Source organism: Pogona vitticeps, chromosome 5 (assembly GCF_051106095.1).
Source record: "Pogona vitticeps strain Pit_001003342236 chromosome 5, PviZW2.1, whole genome shotgun sequence".
Classification (NCBI taxonomy): Eukaryota; Metazoa; Chordata; class Lepidosauria; order Squamata; family Agamidae; genus Pogona; species Pogona vitticeps.
Window position 1 is genome coordinate 125,787,313 of NC_135787.1, and position 21,644 is coordinate 125,808,956.

A 21,644-nucleotide genomic window follows, 5' to 3' on the forward strand; every position below is an offset into this window, starting at 1 on the left:
AGCTTGCAAAAAGACTTCAAATTCATAAGGCAACGTTTAAGATCTTAGCTACCAGCCTTCCAGAAAGACCATTTGAAATACTCGGATTCAGGCCTGAAACAGCAGCAAAGTAGCAAATTTTTTGCTTATTTCTGTAAATATCCAGGAAGCAACAGCAGTCCATGTAACTTACAGCCATCCAGAAGACCACACTTGAGACTTTTTGTGTATGGGACCTGGAGTCTTCTCAGATGTTAGATTATCAGGTACACTGCATGGACCCTGCAACTTAAGAGGCAGTTACAGATGTTTTCTCATGCATCTGCTATCTATGTACGTTTCAAGGAAGCCACAGCTGATCCTAGCACCTCTCTGTGTGTTCCCAGGATGGGAGTACATTGTACTTAGGCAGTTATTGGTATGTGCTCTTCCAATTTACAGCAACTCTAATACTGTTTTTGAAGTATGTAAGATGTTCAAGGGGTGTTTTACTATTGCCACTCCACAGTGAGTTCCCATGACCAAGTAAGGATTTGAGTCCTAACCTTGTCCATCATTACACTGCACTGGCTGACCATCAGACAGATTACCAGGTTTATTTGGTGTGCTCATTGCAGATTTTGTGTCAAGGTGGTATTTACTTCCCCTTAAATATGATCTTCAAGTGAAGAATTCTAGTGTAGCAGGTTCCACAATGACTGGAAATCATGTGAAATGAATGCATCGGATGAAAATATTGGGAAGATTGATGGGAACTCGGTCTGATAGGATGGTAATTTCAGCATCTGATTAATTTCTGTCTTATAATAGTGCTTATTGGGCACTTGACCATTTACTGTCTCAAAACCAGTAGGACTGATTGTATCTCTGGGTGACAGAATGTCTGAGACGGTTGTCTTAAAACTGAAACTATCATGCTTAATGAGGTTGGAAGAGCATGGAGTAACATTCCTTAGACTATACAGTGGTGCATCGCATTACGATGTTAATTCATTCCAGTGAAATCGCTGTAGAATGAAAACGTAATGCGAAAATAAAAAGCCCATTGAAATGCTTTGAAACCCCTTCAGTGCATTCCAGTGGGCTGGAAACTCATTGTCCAGCGAAGATCCTCCATAGAGCAGCCATTTTCGGTGTTTCTCTTGCGAGGAATCCGTCCCAGAAAACAGCAGGGAGCCATTTTATTTACCCGACGGCCATTTTGAAACCGCAAATCAGCTGGAGGAAAATCATTGTTTTGCGAAGAATCGGTTCCCGAAACAGGGAACTGATCATCGCAAAGCGAAAAAAACCCGTTCAGACCATTGTTTTGCAATCGCAATTGCAATCGCAAAAAGATCGTTGTAATGCGATTTCGTTGTAATGCAGGGCAATCGTAAAGCAAGCCACCACTGTATAGTAAAAAGACTAAACATTTATACTTCGCTGGTGGTTTCTTAAATTAATGGTGGCATAACTGTGTAATAAATATTACTAGTATCATAGATTCTGTGCTTGTGTGTGTTTGTATTAAACCAGACATCAGGATTCAAATTGGGTTGCAAAGAGACTCTCATCTATTTTGGAGATTAAATAAGGCTTTCAGATTCAGCAAGTTTACCATAATATGTATTTAATAGAAAACGAATCTGTTTGTGATAATCACTCCCAAATGGCAGTGTAAATCAAGCCCTGCTGCTTGAACCAGGAGCTGTCAGATACATGATGGCTGGATTTCTTTCTTTCTTCCTTTGTTTGTTTATACTCTGCCTTTCTCCTTAAAAAGGATCCAGGGTGGCTTTCAACATTGAAAGACAACTTTTAAAGCTGAAAACAATGAGTATACGACAGTGGTTTACATCATTAAAAGACAATGTTTACTTTCAGTACTGTACACAGGATGCTTCTGCATGTCAACTACTGGAAGGAATACAAGTGGTGGATGCTGTGGCATTGCATTCATGCCCTGCTTGTGGCCTTCCCATGGACATCATTTAGCTATTGTGAACAGAATGCTAGATTAGGTAGGTTTATATTCATTAAAATCCACTGAAGTCTAGTGCCATATAATCTCTCACTTATTCTAACAGTTATAAGAGAAAATGTAGAATCCAAAAGATTAATTGATGCAGAAAGATGGAGATTTCATATCTACAAAGAACTAAGGCTATTATAAATACTTGTTGAGCCCTTTACTATTACAATTGAGATTGGTGATGGAGACTGGAGATAGTCCTTTTTTTCCAAATGTGGAAAGACTGTTTAGATGTGATGATTTTCTGGATCTATATTACAGGGTACTCTCTTATTGCTCCTCTACTATATGTGCATTGAATTTTGTCATGACTATTCTCATTTCGTATGCAGCAGTTCTGAATGCTGAGGCTGTGCTTAATTCAATCTCAGAGGGTCTTCATTCAGCAAGTTCCTTTCCTTCCTGAATGTTTTCCATTTATTTTACTTTGCCTAACCAGCCGTAACAATCTGTACTTTTCATTTCTCATTACATGGATGAAGTATTCTAGGTTTCTAAATGTTATGTTTCATAATTTTTTGGCCTTCATTCTTTTATTCCTATTTGGTCATCTGCTTGGATACAAGAAATTCTTAAGAGTTTTATAAGATCTTGTAATAAGCCTGGACCAAAATTTTGTTAGTTGTGCCTGCCACAGTGCTCAAAGTCCTGTTTCATAAGTTTTGCCAGTGGAAAAGTGGTGATCTGTGGTGGCTGAGATTTTTGGTACTGAAATACTTCTTTGTTTTGTCTGAGGCTTCCACAGCATCTACACAATGGAACAAGTTACTTGTCAGACAAGCTTGGGACAGGGGAAGGAAGTCTTTAATTACCAAAAATCTTCCTGTGAGTGACACCATCCCTTGTGTAACAGGATTTTTTTGCCAATTAGCTTATATCTTATTGGTAACTGATCATACTACAGCAAATGCATGTAGTAACTTTTTAATTTGTGGCAACGCATAAATGAGATTTGGACCCATTGGTTATGCCAACATAAAAACCTAATATGATTTTGGCCATGGTACTTTATGAAAAGAAAGAGAGAAGTGGTATGTTCTCTCCATTGTTTGAGTACATTTGTAACAGTAAACTGGGATATGACAGATTTTGAAAAATTAGTAACAGGAGAGATAATTTATTATCTAGGTTTTGTAACTTGCTTTTAAAATACAAAATGGTATGAGCACTAGTTGACTAAGTTAATACAGTAGTGCCTCGCTTAACGAGCGCACCGTATAACAACGAAATCGCATAGCGATCCTTTTTTTTGGATCGCTAATGCGATCGCTCAACGTCGTTTAGATAGGGTGAAAATCGCTTTACGAAGATCGGTAAGCGTTTCGCTTACCGATCTTCGCAAAACGAAGCCCCGACGATCAGGACAAAATGCCTGCCGGAAGCTCCATAATGGTCGTGCGCAGCGTTTTCGCGCCCTCCCCTTGCTTAACGAGGGCGCGAAAATGGCTGCCGGCCATAGGAAACCTCGCTGAACGGTGAGTAAAGGAGCCTTTTGGAATGCATTAAACGATGTTTAATGCGTTCCAATGGCTTTCCCTGTCCCGTTCAGCGATGTTTCGCTATAGCGAAGGTTAATCCGGAACGGATTAACCTCGCTATGCGAGGCACCACTGTATATCATTCCAGATTACAAATAATATGATGGCTGTGACAGCCTCTTCACACGACACAAAGGAGCTGCCACGTCACACTCACACTCACTTTATTTCACGCTGCCACCAACTATTCCCTCATAAGACTCTTCAGACAAAAGTATGATTTTTAAAATAAAAACTTATGTTTCTTGATAATAACAAAAGGAATGGTAAATCACTATAATAATTAAAATAAAAGGCAGTCAGTAATAATAAAGTACCCCCCACACACACTCTCTCTCTCAGACCTTCACTCTAATATATAGCACAGTACTACACAACATGTACAAGCCCTATCAAGTCCCTATCTGACTCACACCTCCTTCACTCCCCCTTAAATACCCTAGCTCCACCCTCTTATGTCCCATCTCCCGTCACGCTATTGGTAGATGACAAACAACCATATCAATGACGGGCAGATGACATCACCGTTACCGTAACAATGGCTAATTGTTAATGTTGAAAATAGGAGACCTTTATTGTATGAAATAGAAAGGTCTGCTAGGAAGGAAATACTATAAATAATAAGGTAATTGGACAAAACATTAGGCTGTGAAGTCCTAATTGATGTTTATTTTTATATGAACGGTTTTATTCATTAAACAACTAATGTGTATGTGTAATATAAGTGTTCTCTGGTACTTTAGGCATACGCACATTCCCCTTATGTATCAGAAACAACATCTATGAGTAAATAGATAGCTAAAGTATACAATTATGTCATTAAAAGTTAACATGTTATATTGCAATGACAGGAAAAAGTTTGACATCAGTCCCAGAGAAAATACTGGAACAAATTATAAAGTTGTCTGTTTGCAAGCACCTTGAAAACAATCCAGTAATAACTAAAAGCCAACACAAATTTGTTAAGAACAAATCCTACCAGACTAATCTTATCTCATTTTTTGATTGGGAAGCCTCCCTAATACAGTGGTGCCCTGCTAGACGCTTACCCCGCTAAATGACGAAATCGCTTGACAATGACATTTTGCAATTGTGATCGCAAAATGATGTTTCCAATGGGGGATTTTTGCTTTACGTTGATTAGGTCTTTGCTTTGCGAACCGTTTGTTCGCAAAACGATGATTTTTCCAGCTCTGCAAAATGGCTTCCTTTCGCAAAATGGCTGGCTTCCCTTCGCAAAATGGCTGTTTTCCGGACAGAAGCTTCACAAAACAGCAATTTTAAACAGCTGATCAGCGGTTCTCTATGGGTGATCTTCGCTGGACGATGAAGTATTTACCCATTGGAACGCATTAACCGGTTTTCAATGCATTCCAATGGGTTTGTTTTTTCCCCGCATGACAATTTCACTGTACAGCGATTTTAACGGAACGGATTATCATCATCATGCAGGGCACCATTGTCGATGGTGAGAATGCTGTAGACTTAATATATCTTGACTTCAGCAACACTTTGAAAAAGTGCCCTATGATATTCTAACCCCCCCACAGTTAGAAAGAGAGATAGTTGGCTCTTTAGTACTACAACTGAGAAGAATGTTGGAATTGTTGTAGATCACACGCTGAATATGAGTCAAAAGTGTGATATGGCTGCATAAAAAAGCAAATGCTACTTTACGCTGTATTAAAAATGTATAGCCTCCAAATCCTGGGAAGTACTAGTTCCCGTCTTGCGCATAGGTTAGGCCTCATTATGAGTACTGTGTCCACTTTAGAAGGATGCTCACAATCTGAAACAAGTTCAGAGGAGGGCAACAAGGATGATCGAGAGATTGGGAACCAACCCCTGTGACAAAAGGCTGAAAGAAATGGGCATATTTAACCATGAGAAAAGAAGACTGAGGGGAGACATGATAGCACTTTTCAAATACTTGAAAGGCTGTCATACAGAGGAGGGGCAGGATCTGTTCTCAATCATCCCAGAGTGCAAGACACATAGTAGTAGGCTCAAGTTACAGGAAACCAGATTTTGAGTGAATATTAGGAAAAGCCTCCTAACTGTTAGAAACCAATTATGTCATGAGATGGTGAATGCTCTCAACAGTGGAGCCATTCAAGAGAAATTCAGATAACCATCCTTTGATCTGGATTCCTTCATTGAGCAGGGGATTGGACTCTGTGGCCTTATAGGCTCCTTCCAACTCCATTATTCTATGATTTTTGTAAAATAAGAATAAGGTGGATACAGTATTTCCTGAGCACAGAGGAATAATTATGGGGGGAAGTTTAAGTATTAATTCCCCAGTATTCACATTTAGAATCTGCCCAGGCAGTGTTTTTGTTCTGTTAAAGCTTCGAGGGAGATATGCACAACTCCGGATAATTCCTGACTTTGGGCATTGGATTATCATCTTGTCTGGCACTTGTTTGGCACTTTATCCACTACCCCACACCATTGGCTATGCAGGTTAGATCTGATGAGAGTCACCGTCTGTTGGCATCTGGAGGGCAGCACTTATACTGCTCTTTGTTCAAAAACATGAGCATCATTATGAAATTTGGCCATTAAAATATGCCCATTTGTAACACTATTTAATAGAGCCTTTCTCAGCCTAGTGCCCTTCAGATTTGTTGGACTTTAACTCCCCCAACCCCCAACTGGAGTAAGGGAAGATGTAGTGTGATATACCTGAAGGATGCCATATGAGGGGAGACTGCTGTTAGAAGAGTTCCAATACTGTACCTAAAGTTAACTTTGGCTTCGTTAATATCAAGTGTGAACCAAGTACTGTAATACAAGCAGCTCCTCAGAACTAAGCTACTTCTTTCTATATGGGTGGTAGACAGCAGTAGGATCTCCCTGTTTTTATCAAAAGTACAGTGGCGCCTCACACAACGATGTTAATTGGTTCCAAAAAAATCAACGTTGTGTGAAACATCGTTCTGTGAAACACCATATCCCATAGGAATGCATTGAAAACCGGTTAATCTGTTCCAATTGGAACAGATTGCCGTCTTTAAGTGAAAAAACCCATAGGAAACATCGTTGAGTGAAACAATGTTTCCTCCATTGGAATGTATTGAAGCCGACTCAATACATTTCAATGGCTTTGCGAAGTCCGTTTTTGCTCATTTAAAAGTGCCTTACAATGTTTGGAACAGGTTTTAAATGCTTGCAATCGTTAGCCCACCTCCTGAACCCTACGCACTTCCACTGTGTATTCACAAGGGATTTGGTTTAGATTATACCTGACTAGCCCAGTGGTTTTTCCTACTCTCTTCAGTTTAAGCTTGAATTTTGCTATGAGAAGCTGGTGATCAGAGCCACAATCAGCTCCAGGTCTTGTTTTTGCTGACTGTATTGAGCTTCTCCATCTTTGGCTGCAGAGAATATAATCAATCTCATTTCAGTATTGCCCATTTGGTGATGTCCATGAGTAGAGTCGCCTCTTGTTTTGTTGGAAAAGAGTGTTTTTGATGACTAGCTTGTTGTCTTGACAAAACTCTATTAGCCTTTGCCCTGCTTTGTTTTGAACTCCAAGGCCAAACTAACCTGTTGTTCCTTTTATCTCTTGGCTCCCTACTTTAGCATTCCAGTCCCCTAGAATGAGAAGAACATCTTCCTTTGGTGTCAGTTCTAGGTGTTGTAAGTCTTCATAAAATTGGTCACTTTCAGTCTCCTCTCAGCATTGGTGGTTGGTGCATAAACTTGGATTACTGTGATGTTGAAAGGTCTGCCTTGGATTCGTATTGAAATAATTCTATCATTTTTGAGATTATACCCCATTACAGCTTTTCCCACTCTTTTGTTGACTATGACAGCCACTCCATTCCTTCTACAGGATTCTTGTCCACAATAATCATCTGAATTGAATTCGCCCACTCCTGTCCATTTTAGTTCACTGACGCCCAGGATCTCAATGTTTATTCTTGCCATCTCCTGTTTGACCACATCCAGCTTCCCAAGGTTCATAGATCTTACATTCCAGGTTCCTATGCAGTATTTTTCTTTGCAGCATCGGACCTTCCTTTCCCTTCCAGGCACGTCCAGAGCTGAGCATCCTTTCGGCTTTGGCCCAACCACTTATTAGCTCTGGAGCTACTTGTACTTGTCCTCCGCTCTTCCTCAGTAGCATGTTGAACGCCTTCCGACCTGAGGGTCCCATCTTCCAGCATCATATCTTTTAGCCTTTTGTTTCTGTTCATGGGGTGTTCTTGGCAAAGATACTGGAGTGGCTTGCCATTCCTACTCCAGGTGGAACTTTCCGTCCAATGCATTCTAATGAGAGAAAATTCAAAAAATCACCAAAAATTAAAGACGACTCAGAACAACACCAAATTAAGTTTGCATAGGGTTCAGGAGGGGGGCTAACGATTGCTAGCATTTAAAACCTGTTCCAAACATTGTAAGGCACTTTTAAATGAGTGAAAACGGACATCGGAAAGAGCTTCAAAAGCAGGAAAACGGAGATCAAAGAGCTCTTTCCGATGTCCGTTTTCGCTCATTTAAAAGTGCCTTACAATGTTTGGAACATGTTTTAAATGCTTGCAATCGTTAGCCCACCTCCTGAACCCTGTGCAAACTTAATTTGGTGTTGTTCTGAGTCGTCCTTAATTTTTGGTGATTTTTTGTTTTCCCTGTTTAAATGCATTGAACTGTCCATTCAATTGATTTAAATGGGGAAAATAAAAAAAATCACCAAAAATTAATGAAGACTCAGAACAAAACCAAATTAAGTTTGCACATGTTTCACAAGGTGCACTATGGAATCCAAGCATTTAAAACAGGTTTCAAACATTTTAAGACACTTTTAAATGAGCAAAGAGGGACATCGTTAAGTGAAATTCCCCCATAGAGAACATCGTTAAACGATGGGGGAAATTCCTCAAAAAACCCATCGCTGTGTGTGAATTCATCGTTGTATGCAGCAATCGTTGTGCAAGGCACCACTGCAATTGGAGAACTGCTCACTGTTGTTAAAGAGGAAGTTCAGTGGATTTTGTCTAGTAGATTTTTAAACAGAACCTCAATTTCAGACAGCTATTTCCTGGGAAGCGTTGGAGCTTGCAACCAGAACGTTAGTGGTACGAGGTTCTACCATCCTTAGCCCATAAACTGTCTATCCATTGAGTTCTCACACCACCAACATCTGTGACACAAGAATTTTTTAAAAGTACAATACACATGTTCGCAGGAGATGGTTCTAGCAATAGTTGCAGGAAAGATGAATTTAGAATAATGATTCATTGGTGTTCTTAATTTGTTGATCAGTTTCCAGTGAAGGAAGGGTGATGCCATGAGCTCTCCTGTTTCTTAAACACTTCTTCAGATCACCCACCGCCTTGTCCAGATAGCTCTTTATAGCTAGGGTTGCCAGATACATGTGTATGAAAAGGAGGACACAAAAGCCGGACGTTTTGAAGTTTTTTAGTTTTGCCTGCCGGACGGAGGACATGCTCCTGAAAAGTAGGACATGTCCTCCTTTTGCCGGGACGTCTGGCAACCCTATTTATGGCAGTAGTGTCTATCTACAACTTCTGTCTAGTTATAAATATTTGTGAAGTGTATCTTTGTGGCTCTGGGATCTAGTTGTTCTCAAAGCCTTAAGAATATGATAGTAACCACACGTTAAATAAATGCATAGTTGGCATGGCTGTGTATTCCTCTTAAAATAGCTATCTTCTGCAGAGGAGTACTTGTAGCCTGTTTTAGAAGTTATGTCTTATTTTTCTGCTGTGACTGTAAAATAGTGTAGATTTTATTATGGATCACTTTAAGGGGTCTAGTGGGAAGAAAAACAATGTATGAAAATGCTTCTAAGGATAGCTTTAGTGATTTAGGTCTCTGGCTGTGGAGCCAGAAGTTGGGAGTTCAGTTCCCTACTGTGTGTCCTTGACAGGGGCTGGACACCATGATCCATAGGGTCCCTCCCAGCTCTGTACTGTAGTTCTAAGATTGTTGTTTGTTGTTATTAAATATGCATCTCCACTGAAATCTTGTGACAGTATTCCAAGAGTTTTTAAAAGGGTCAAAATAAAAAAAAAAAGTTGCACTTGGAAAAATATAAACTATATTAGTGCTGGAACAGTTGTTGAAACATAATTCAACATAATTTGTGTTGGAGAATTCTGGAGCTTTTTTCTGCCCTACATGAAGTAGGGTAAGGAAAGAGCGTTAGGTTCAGCTTTGTCAGCATTTGTTTCTCTGGATGCCTAGATTAAGGGTATGGACTAATACATGTCTGGACCATTCTTGGCCATATGTGATTCAGATATCTGAGTTCACAATATTGCATAAAAATGGGTGTGCAGAAAGGCTGAAGTCCATAAGAGTGTTCTCCGTACTTTCATTTTCTTGGATTCCACATCTGAGACCATCTAACAAGCTTGTATAATATACAGTACATATGCAGGTACTTAGATTTATTGGTGGCACCAGTGGTTATAGCTACTGTGCTTACTTCATACAGCTATGTGTAATCTTGAAAGAAATTTCTCTCAGGCACTGGAGGACACCTGAACCCTATATTAGGAGATAATTTTAATACTTTCCATGTTTTCATGTTTTAATCTTTTAATTTTATTTTAAATCATATATTGTTTAATTTGTTATTTAATATTTAACTTAGTGTATTTTTAATTGTGTGAATTTCAATGCTGTGTGCCATCTTGAGTCCCTTTATTGGGAGAAATGTGGCATACAAATAAAACTAGTAATATTATATGGCTATTCCAGAGTTAGATGAATAGCCAAAAATAACATTGCTCTGCAAGTATAAAAGTAGCATTAAACATCAACCGTTGTGAACATTTGGGAGAAATTTTTTAATGCAGGCCTAATTGACAAGAATAGAGATAGGCACAAACCACTGGTTTGGTGGTTCATGTCAGTTCATTTATCAGCTGAACAGGTGTTTGGGGCTTCAGAGCCCTGCATCCTCCAGCGGGCACCCACTCAGAGCAGTGGCCTGGCTTCCTTGTCCTGCCTCTTCCAGGCATTGCCTCTGAGTGGGCACCTCATGGAGGAGGTGCCGAACATCTGTTCAGTCAATAAACAAAACTTCCATGAACCACCAAACCTAGCCTTCCCTCTCTGCCTATGGACCCGCTGATCAGTGGGCACCTAGGCAGAGAGGGAAGGCCTGGCCTTTCATCTTCATCAGTGTCTCCAGAATTGATGAATATGAAGCAATGACTATTGGATGAATCAGCAATTTCTTTCAAATACTGTGATTCATGTTTTTTATTCGTCCCCATGTCTAATCTTGAAATAAATTTATCTCAGTCCACATTGGAGGACAAATAAGTCACAAAAAGTAAAGAAGAATCCTCAATGATGGGATGACATAATGAAACAAACAATGTCCTTTCATAATTTTAGAATACCTGTTCCAACTTTATAGCTGGCTAGAAAGCCCAGCCAATTGAGTATGTGGCTGTGGAGCCAGAGGTTGGGATACTGTGCCTCCTGATAGAACTACAGTACTAGCCTGTGTAAACTTGGACAAGCTGCACAGTTCTAAAATACCCTTTAGAAAAAGGAATGGTAAAGCACATTTGAGTACAGACAGATTATAATGGAGAGTTCTGACTAAATGCAATCCACCTGGAGTAGGAATTGGCAATGCCACTCCAGTATCTTTGCCAAGAATACCCCATGAACAGAAACAAAAGGCTAAAAGATATGACGCTGGAAGATGTCAGGTCGGAAGGCATCCAAAATACTACTGAGGAAGAGCAGAGGACATGTACAAGTAGCTCCGGAGCTAATGAAGTGGTTGGGCCAAAGCCGAAAGGATGCTCAGCTGCGGACATGCCTGGAAGTGAAAGGAAAGTCCGATGCTGCAAAGAAAAATACTGCATAGGAACCTGGAATGTGAGATCTATGAACCTTGGTAAGCTGGATGTCGTCAAACAGGAGATGGCAAGAATAAACGTTGACATCCTGGGCGTCGGTGAACTAAAATGGAGAGGAGTGGGCGAATTCAATTCAGATGATTATCATATCTACTATTGTGGACAAGAATCCTGTAGAAGGAATGGAGTGGCCCTCTGTCCGTCACAGCTGGGCAGGGGAACCTCAGCCAATGAGAGGACGGAGTGTGGTGCAGAAGTGGGAGGAGCTGGGTTATATAAGGTGTGTGTGAAGAGTTTTGAGAGATCAGTTTGAAAGCAGTTGGAGAGATGAGTGTTTAGAGAGATTGACTGAGAGTGAGAAAGAGCAAAAGCAACAAATAGTATGGTTGTAATCCTGAAAGTTAACAAGTTTGTTGTCATGAATATTTGTTGAGTAGATGCCACTTCGCTGGATGTATGATGGTTTTTGTTGTTGTTGTTGTTGTTGTTCATGCTGTGCTAATCTGTTTGTAGGAAATGCCTTGAACATCCTTGAGCCTTTTGAGAAGACTTTTGGTTTTACAAAATTTTGCAAAACTCTCTGTTTCTCATTTGAAGGGAGCTGGTTCCATCAGAAGGAAACAGAACAAGAGGAAGACATTTAAAATGGGCTTAGACATGTTTGACCAGGTTTATTGTCCTTATGATTGCCTCTGGGCAGAACAGTTTAACGTTGTAGACTTCCCCATATATTTTTTCATATCCTCTTCACCATTTTACATGAACCAGTGAGCACTAGAAATCCAACCAGCAACAGGTACAGCTCAGCTCTTTACTATCTTTGAACTTCTTAGGTAGTGTGATTTGCATGGTCTTAGGTTTAAAAAACTTTTTCTCCTATTGAGCAGTGGCTTCTTGCAGTACGCTCAACAATTATTGTAAGGCAGTGTTTTTAAATACATCCCTTAGATTTCTCAAATGTCATCTTTGTCCTGTTTTGCAGGTCTTCGTTGTTAAAAGGTAAACGAACATTCCAGGGATGAAGGAGGAGCAACAGCAGGAGGTACGTTTGGTGGGCAGTAGGCTTGATATAGTAACTAGAGATGGGGGTATTCATATAGAAATATGAATACAGTATCTCCCCACAGGTGCAGATAATGGGGGTCCAGCCCCCTGGGGCCAGACTGACCACTCACCATTCCACCACTGCCGCGGGCTCTGCACTCCCTTCCTGTCGCTCCGGAGCTGGTGATGGATTAGCCACTTTTCGACCGGGCAGAGAGGCTCGTCATCCTGCCTTCTGCCAGGAGTGGCTAATCCAATAGTTAGCTAGAATAAGTGACTTCAGTAGGGGACCAAATTTGCCCCTGGGATATCCATGCTGCCTGAACATGTGACCACAAGTCAAAAGAACTTTCTGTTTTTATTTTAAAATGAGTGCGAGGGGATGGGCACAACTATTCTGAAAGGAGAGCCTCTCTGCCAGTTCTCTAAACATGCTGCCAAATTGCACAGGTTTTAGGGGACATAGAAACATTTCCTACCCTTTTCTAGGGATAAGGAACATGCGTCTCTGCAGACGTTGGACCAACACCATTGGGTATGCTATAATGCGGTATCAATTTATTGACTTTTTAATATTGTAGTAATTTATTATTAGCTTTTAACTTTGTTTCTTTTAATGCCATAAGCCACGTTTGATTCTTTAGGAGAAAGGTGGCATAGAAATATTTTCAATAAATAAATAAGTCTTCCCGTGTTTAGCTGCAGTTACTGACATCCTGGGATCACAGCCACAGTTTCCAAACTAAAAGAATTGCAGTAACACCTGCAAACAGGTGTTATTTTTGCACTGTTTTTGTTATTGATTATGTCATAATGCTTTTGTCTCATTTAATGTATATGTGTTTTGTTGGAAGCCGCCCAGAATGGTAGAATATACCAGTGGGCGGGATATAAATAAAATAAATAAATACAATAAAGCAGATGTCTTGGGGCTTTTCTTTAGAAGTGTGTATTGAAAAGCAGACTAGTTGGAAACAGAATGTGTGCATGTGAAAAATCTCCCTTCCTATTTGTTTGTGTTCAACACAGGCTGCTGCAGAACCAGCATCTTCATCTGATGCCCATGGAGATGGACCAAAAGAAGCTCCAGACATTGCACCAAATATTTGTATGTTAATAGTTGTAAACAGTAGAACTGTTTTGTAAGTGCTGGCTCAGAGCTATTAATGGCTTTCATTATAACATGTGATTTGGGGAAGAAAGTTACGTGTAGTCCATATATATAGAAAAAATGAGGTGGTAAAGCCTGAGATGATAGAGTGGATGGCATCAGTTTGGATAGTAGATCTGTACAGAGTAGAGCTACTCATGTTTTGAGTACAATTTTGAATGAGTACATCATGATAAAATGGGGCTTTTCTTCTTAAGTCTTTGATCAATAACTTGATTTTATCAATAGGTGTTGGCTTTAGATATCCAGTAATGATTCTACAACTTTTGCTGAGTGCTAGGTCTATCTGTTTTGTTTGGGCTGAAATATACCTGGCAAGTTAGAATAGGGCCAAGGCTGTAGCTTTAGCTTTTAGTGTTCATGGCTGTGTTCTCCAACTGGCTCCCAATAACTTTCAAACCATACTGTTTCTTGTGGAGACCTTTGTATTTAGCAGTGTTTTTTATAGTTCAGTGTACCATCCAAGTAAAAGACCTTAGGTATTTTGGGGCAAAACAGTGATCTCACCAATTTGAGGCAATTCAAGCAGGTTATAAAGATAAAATAACTCCTTGAAAGAAAGATGGCTTAATAAATAAATACCTGAAGTCAGTCTGTATGCAAGGTTCTCCTGTACAGAAATCATTCAAGAAAACAAATGCTAACATTATATTTCTAAGTACAAGACACTGGCCAAAATTTTGTTGATTAGAGTTGTCACTGTTAGTCTTTTGCAGCAAATGTGTACACCACAGTGGTCAGAATCCTGTTGGTTAGTCTAGTGAATCACATTAGACAAGGCCCAATGAATAATTGGGGATTTGGTGAGTTAACTTCCTTGTAAGTACCCTTGATTCAAATGGGCCTACTCTAAATGTGACTTACTTTAGCACAGTAAGTCACAACTAGTCATGGGGTTTCATCAGCCATCATCCAGCCCAAACCCCTCTATTCTGTCCTTAAAATAGTCATAGGTAAAGGTTCAGTTTAGTCATACTGCAGACACATTAGATATTGAGGCTATCGTGGAAAATGGAAGACAACTCAAATCTAAATCTGTTTAAATCCGTTCAGCTGATGCGGATGCTTTGAAAATCCTGTTGGAGATGAAGATGAAAAAGAGGCAGAAGAAGCCCAGCCTTCCAAGCACTGTGACAGAACTTGCCACTGAAGAAGGGTCCAAAGTCTATGTCGTTGGCACGGCCCACTTCAGCGACAGCAGCAAAAGAGATGTTGTGAAGGTACGTTTTAAAGTCCTGAGCATTTTTATTCTGTTGGAGAGTTCCAAAGGTCCCCTGTGAAATCTTGAATATTTTTAGTGCTCCGAAAAAGGTGTTGTGTTGCAGTAGAAGCTGAGCCTATAGTGTCTCTGTCTAAAGCCAGTTTATGTATCCCTTCTAGTGCATTCAATGTGGTCCCATCAATACTTCACTCATCCTCATGACATGCTTGTCATCATACTCTGATATTACTTGTGATAGATGTGAAAGCATGGGGAAGGGAGGCACATTGAAAAGCTTCTGTAGATAAAAGTACAGGTGATTCTGGTGAGGAAATTGCAATTTTGGGGAGAAGAAGCATGTGTGGCATTTTATAGAAATGGATGAGGAATTTCAGAGCTCTCCTATGAATGACTTTTTCTCTGATTAGCAAAACCCTATTTCATTCATTTTACTGAAATGTTCTAAAATTGTAAGCTTCTCTGGAAGTCTGTGCATTAGTACCAAATACAAATATCTGTAACTTTAGAAGCCACAATATAATTTATAGTTCATTTCTGGGATTTTTCTTCTTTCTTTCTGTAACTATACGGGAGGCCTACTGTGCTCTTCTGTTTGAATATAAATATTTCCAAAGATTTATTTTTGAAAACGTGAAACTAGGGTTGGCTGCCATGTGCTTGAAGAGAATTCACATAGAAACATCCAATACTGTCTTCAGTGCTTTTTAGTCTTGTCTGGAAGCGTGCAACTCAGTCTGTCTTCTTTCAGACAATACAAGAGGTACAGCCTGATGTGGTCGTGGTTGAGCTGTGCCAATATAGAGTTTCTATGTTAAAAATGGATGAAAGAACATTACTGAAAGAAGCCAAAGAAATCAATCTGGAGAAACTTCAGCAAGCTATAAAGCAGGTATGAGTTCCTCAGTGGCAAAACCATCTCTTTGCATTTGTGTGTGTTTGTGTAAGTTAATTCATTGCAAAGAAGCTGAAATAAGGTTTTCCTTAGCTTTTATAATTTGTTGCAGTTGAGGCTTCGGTGCACCAAAAGAGGTTAATTGCATAGGCCCTTTTTTCGCATGTGCAATTCTGTTGGGAGTCATTAAACAGTAGAAGTACATGAAACTTGCTTAGTAACAGAAGACCGCTATAAATGCCCATGTGAACTAAATATTAAGACGGATAGCTGACCCAGCACTTTTGCATGTGATTTAATAGATGTTCAGGAGTACAGTACCTGCTTCCTGGGGTGAATGAACTGCCTTCATTTGTCAGTTTGCTGTTTGTATCTAAGGATACTGCACAAGTCTCTAGGTCTAGTTGTGGTAGGACCAACAAGACACTCCTATATACAATCTTCTTCCTTCCACCTGTCACTTTCTTCATCTGAAATATCCCATGATAATCCGGGTGTTCCAGTTCTTGAAGTAGGAAGGCAAGAGAGGAGCAGCTTACTAGGGATCATCTTCTTTAATTCTCCTCTGCTGATTGCTCTGGAGAACAAAGCCTCAGTTTCAGTTTTTGTGCTGTGTGAAGAGCCAGTATGATGTGGAAGTTCACAGTCCCACTTCCTGCTCAACCATGATGATTAGGGGGCAGATTGGGACATACTGAAATCTTTCTCTGAAATATATTGAAAAGACTAAAATGAAGCCAGCACACAGAGTGCTGAACTTCTTGTATCTTCTCTACTATCTTGTGTCATGTATTGCTCTGTATGAGGAAATGAGGAACTGTGTTCACAAGTTCACCTAGGAAAAAACTGAAGTCTGTCTTAAGAACTGTCTATGACTGCTGCTGCTCCCATCCTCCCGAGAAATGCTTGTGTTCTTCAGGTAGCACAAAATATTACCAATGCCATGGATGCATGGCAACATAAATTACTCTTCTTTCATCCATTCAAGAAACAGAGAGTTGGTTGGATACTGTATAAAGGAGCCAGAAATAAAGGCCAGAAGCATTGTACAGAGAGAGGTTTTTCATGGGAGCATTGAAAGGTTAAAGCCATATTTTCAAAATAAGGGAAGCTGTGATTGACAGCATCTCCCCTTTCACATTCTTGTACCTTTTTTGCCCACTGCTTTGTTTCTAAATGTAGATGGATCCACAACCCAGGTGTAGAGATATTAACATAATTTTAGGTAGTCAACTATATTTTGAGTATTAGGGTGTTCTGAAAATTTTAGAGGCCACCATTTGTTACATCAAAGGGACGTGGTGGCGCTGTGGGGTAAACCGCAGAAGCCTGTGCTGCAGGGTCAGAAGACCAAGCAGTCGTAAGATCGAATCCACATGACGGAGTGAGCGCCCGTCGCTTGTCCCAGCTCCCGCCAACCTAGCGGTTCAAAAGCATACAAATGCAAGTAGATAAATAGGGACCACTTCGGTGGGAAGGTAACAGCGTTCCGTGTCTAAGTCGCACTGGCCATGTGACCACGGAAGATTGTCTTTGGACAAAAACGCTGGCTCTATGGCTTGGAAACGGGGATGAGCACTGCCCCCCTAGAGTAGAACACGACTGGACAAAAATTGTCAAGGGGAACCTTTACCTTTATTTGTTACATCAGGTATCCGATGGAATCATCTTATCCACACTTGGCATAGATAAATTCCCAGATTAGGTATCAGCAGCCATTCTTCTTTCAGGGTTCTTATTCCAGCTGGGGGCCTGTGTGTGGGATAGATGGCCCTTAAACCAGTGGCAGGAGGACTACAACTGGAAGTCAGCGATCCCGGCCCTTCTTCTCTTTCTGCTGCCCAGTGTTCTTTCTCCTTTCCCCCCCATTTGGTGGGCTGTTGGGAAAGGCCCAGGCTGCCCTTGCAGAGACTTGAACGGATCACTTGCACAAGACTTCCTAAAACAGGCTTTTAAAACGTGCCCGACGCTTTCCCATAGGAAGCCAACTAACTTCTAGTGCCATGGAAAATTACGACCTATCTATTGAAAATAATTCTGTCCACCATTATTTGAATGACCATTGAGGAAATGTTGGGGACGAACTGCTGCCGCCGGTTCATACTGTTACGTGCCTGTATTTGGTTATTTCCACACTGGTGACCTGCACCTTTGCAGAGGCACTGTACGTAAGTGCACATTCAAGCATATAAAAGCAATGTGCACTTACTTACAGTGCCTCTGCAAAGCATATAAAAAGAGTGGTCGAAATGACCAGATAGGCAGGGTATAAATAGAATTAAATAAATAAATAAATAAATAAATAAATAAATAAATAAATAAATAAATAAATAAATGTGTTCTAAAACTGTGCCGATGTATCATGTTCTGATTCTTTTGTGTGCGCCCCAACCATTTTTAATTCAGCTAGTAAATAAGCCTGCAATGTGTTTGATCTATTTTAATTACCAAATATGTTAGGAATTACTCTTATAGTTCTCTGTCAGGGTGAAATACAGGAGGGGGTTAGGAACAATAAAAATTAGTATGTCAAAGCCAGGCAGATTAATTTTCTACTATTTTCTTGCCTTTTCTCTCTCAGGGAAACAAAGTAGCAGATGGCTAAAAGGCTTTTCAGCGATTCTTGTGTATATACACATTGAAATAATGAGAAACATGTTCAGCAATAAATCAGAGGCAGCATCCAGAGTTGGTGGTTTTCCCTCCCTCTTTTGCCAGAACAATTGGTTTCTCCATAGCTGTTCATGGTAACAGATCTTTTCTAGTAATCTGGGCAGGTTGTCTCCTCTTCAACGTTCCTCTCTTATTTTAGAATGGGCTCATGTCCGGACTGATGCAAATGTTGCTGCTGAAGGTCTCTGCGCATATCACAGAACAGCTTGGGATGGCTCCTGGGGGAGAGTTCAGAGAGGCATTCAAGGAGGTGAGTGTTTTTTAACATGAAATTACAGTAGGAGTGTGTTTTCCTAAGGCAAAAAAAGCTGAGTGAACTGCAAAAGGCTGGTAGGTAAATCCATGGAGTGGCATTTCACTTGATTAGTTTTGGTGTGTTTGTTCCTCCTTTTAAGGTGCAGGGGGGGGGGGACACCATAAATCTTAAAGATGTATAAAAATGCAATATTTGATTTTTAGACGTTGAACTTCCTTTTCTATAGCTTTCTAGTGTTGACCCATCACAATGAAGTGTGGCTTTTTTCACAGACTGGAAGAAGATCTATTTCTTACTCATTTTATCACAATTACAAAGGAGTACATTCCCTCCCCCTGCCCCACCATACCAAAAAGGAAATTGACTGAGGCAGTGCAATCTATGAAGAAGATAAAGTGGGCAATAGTACTAATAAAATTTGGTCATGATAAAATATTGTAACAATTACGTAGCTTGCAGAAACTCAAAGAGCAAAGGCAGATACTAAATACCACACTTACAGATAATGCAAAAATTAGGTTATTTGAAAAAATACGTGTTTAAAAGAGAGATGTAAAAGAACATTATTAAAATTGAGATGGGGATGGTGAGACAATAGCATGAAACAAGTAGATGAGTGGCTGAATAAAGAAATACACCAATGGCAACCTTTGAAGAAGGAGTAAAAGAGGACCATAGACTAGGTGTCCTGCTTATCTTTTTAAACCATCTACCCAAGCATGGATTAGAATAGTACAAAACAGAATTTGAACAAGACAAAAAGGTGAGGTCTCTATCCAACATTGGGTGTCAGTGAGCCAACAAAGAAGATGAAGATGCTGAACCTTATCTTTGTCTCAGGTCGCATTGACTCCAACTATTATTTCTATAATTGTTTTATGCCATGCCTTGACTTCTAGGTTGTGCCGCTAACTCCCTTTTGGTTAGGCCAGATGCCTGCTGTTGCCCTTCCTCAGGACACCTGCATTTTTGTGTGTGCACACTATTTCTCTGTGTTTGGTGACTGAGTTTTTCTGGAGCATAAATGGTTTGGGGGATTTAGGTCACATCATGTGGTGGGGAAACCTCTTCGGCGCAGCCTTTGCCATGTTCCACCAACGGATAGCTTTGCATCAGTCTGAATGAAACTTGTTTTACTCTCATGCTAAACAAAGTACAAAAGGAGCCAAATGTAGGTAATACTCAGTTGGTTTAATCTTTCCAGGGGAGTTGCCCTTATATGATATGTGGGAAAGAGTAGAGACAAGTCAGAACAATCCCAGAAAACAAAACACTTTTAACTCAGAAGAACATGACAAAACAGCAATTATGGATAAAGTCTAATTAATCCCAGCTATAGTAATCCCCAAAGAAAGGCAGTGCCAAAGAATGCTCCGACTACCATACAATTGCACTCATTTCACATGCTAGCAAGGTTAGGCTCAAAATCCTCCAAGGTAGGCTTCAGCAGTACGTGGACTGAGAACTCCCAGAAGTAGAAGCTGGATTCCGAAGAGGGAGAGGAACCAGAGACCAAATTGCTAATATGCCCTGGATTATGGAGAAAGCCAGAGAGTTCCAGAAAAATATCTACTTCTGCTTCATTGACTATGCAAAAGCCTTTGACTGTGTGGACCACAGCAAACTATGGCAAGTCCTTAAAGAAATGGGAGTGCCTGACCACCTTATCCATCTCCTGAGAAACCTATATGTGGGACAGGAAGCAACAGTTAGAACTGGTCATGGAACAACGGATTGGTTCAAAATTGGGAAAGGAGTACGACAAGGCTGTCTATTGTCCCCCGGCTTATTTAACTTATATGCAGAATACATCATGCAGAAGGCTGGACTGGAGGAATCCCAAGCAGGAATTAAGATTGCCGGAAGAGATATCAACAACCTCCGATATGCAGATGATACCACTCTGATGGCAGAAAGTGAGGAGGAATTAAAGAACTTTGTAATGAGGGTGAAAGATGAGAGTGCAAAAAATGGCCTGAAACTCAACATCAAAAAAACGAAGATCATGGCCACTGGTCCCATCACTTCCTAGGAAATAGAAGGGGAAGATATGGAGGCAGTGACATGAGAAGAGAAGACTCCTTGGAAAAGACCTTGATGTTAGGTGTGACGGCAAGAGGAGAAGGGGACGACCGAGGATGAGATGGCTGGACAGTGTCTGCGAAGCAACCAACATGAAATTGACACAACTACAGGAGGCAGTGGAAGGGCCTGGCGTGCTCTGGTCCATGGGGTCACGAACAGTCGGACACGACTAAACAACGACGACAATAGTAAACCCATTAAATTAATGGGACTTTGGCAAGTCAGCACTTGTGCAATTCTCACTGATCCCATTGGTCTACTTGGTTTGGTATTAGCAGTTTAATTTAGCTCTGTATCATTAACTGTAAGGCTTTCTCAAGAAGAAGGGGGAAGGGATTGCAAAGTAAATGTTGGCAAGTCAGTAGCATTGCCTTGCCGTATACAGTAATTTTGGCACAGATGAGAAAGAGGGAAGAAGGGCGAACAGGTGCAGCAGGAATGAGGCAAAAGGCACCACCTGGGAATTCGCAAACACCAGGAGAGGAAAGCAGTGGGACTAGAGAAAAGCGGTGGTAAGTCCAGGAGAGCAAAGGCAGAAAGAGAATGCCTGATGAAGCTAGGCAGCTATAGATGTGGATGTAGTAGATTTTGCAAAAGAAAACAGTGTTATCCAAGGAGAGGACTTAACTGGCACAACAGAAAGCGTTCTCTTTAACCAAACTGGGAAGCTACCTTATACAAAGGGAGTGTTCATTACTTCCATGGATACCTGTGCCCCTTCCTTCTCCACCATCGTTTTTCTATCCATAAAGCAGTGATATCTCTGCTGCAGACCCATTGCTTTTTGTGGGCAGAAAGCCACCGTGGAGAGTGGCAGGGTGATGAGTGTCTGCCTGAGCACGGCGAGTGTATCTGCGTAGGTGACAACAGAGTATTCCACCAGAGAACAGCCTTGTGTCAGTCTCATAGAAACC

At 40.6% G+C, this 21,644-nt stretch overlaps 1 protein-coding gene across 4 annotated transcripts in view; it reads left to right on the forward strand.

Annotated features, from left to right (window-relative positions):
* The window catches only part of TRABD (TraB domain containing), a 36,055-nt gene that overhangs the window by 3,100 nt on the left and 11,311 nt on the right, over positions 1 to 21,644 (forward strand). For all 4 annotated transcript variants that reach the window (XM_073000596.2, XM_073000593.2, XM_073000594.2 and 1 more), the window contains exons 2-6: positions 12,370 to 12,429; positions 13,461 to 13,539; positions 14,656 to 14,822; positions 15,573 to 15,713; positions 18,529 to 18,639. In XM_073000596.2, the coding sequence (XP_072856697.1) occupies positions 12,406 to 12,429; positions 13,461 to 13,539; positions 14,656 to 14,822; positions 15,573 to 15,713; positions 18,529 to 18,639 (522 nt within the window). In that variant the 5' untranslated portion in view covers positions 12,370 to 12,405. The remainder of the gene's footprint in view (positions 1 to 12,369; positions 12,430 to 13,460; positions 13,540 to 14,655; positions 14,823 to 15,572; positions 15,714 to 18,528; positions 18,640 to 21,644) is intronic.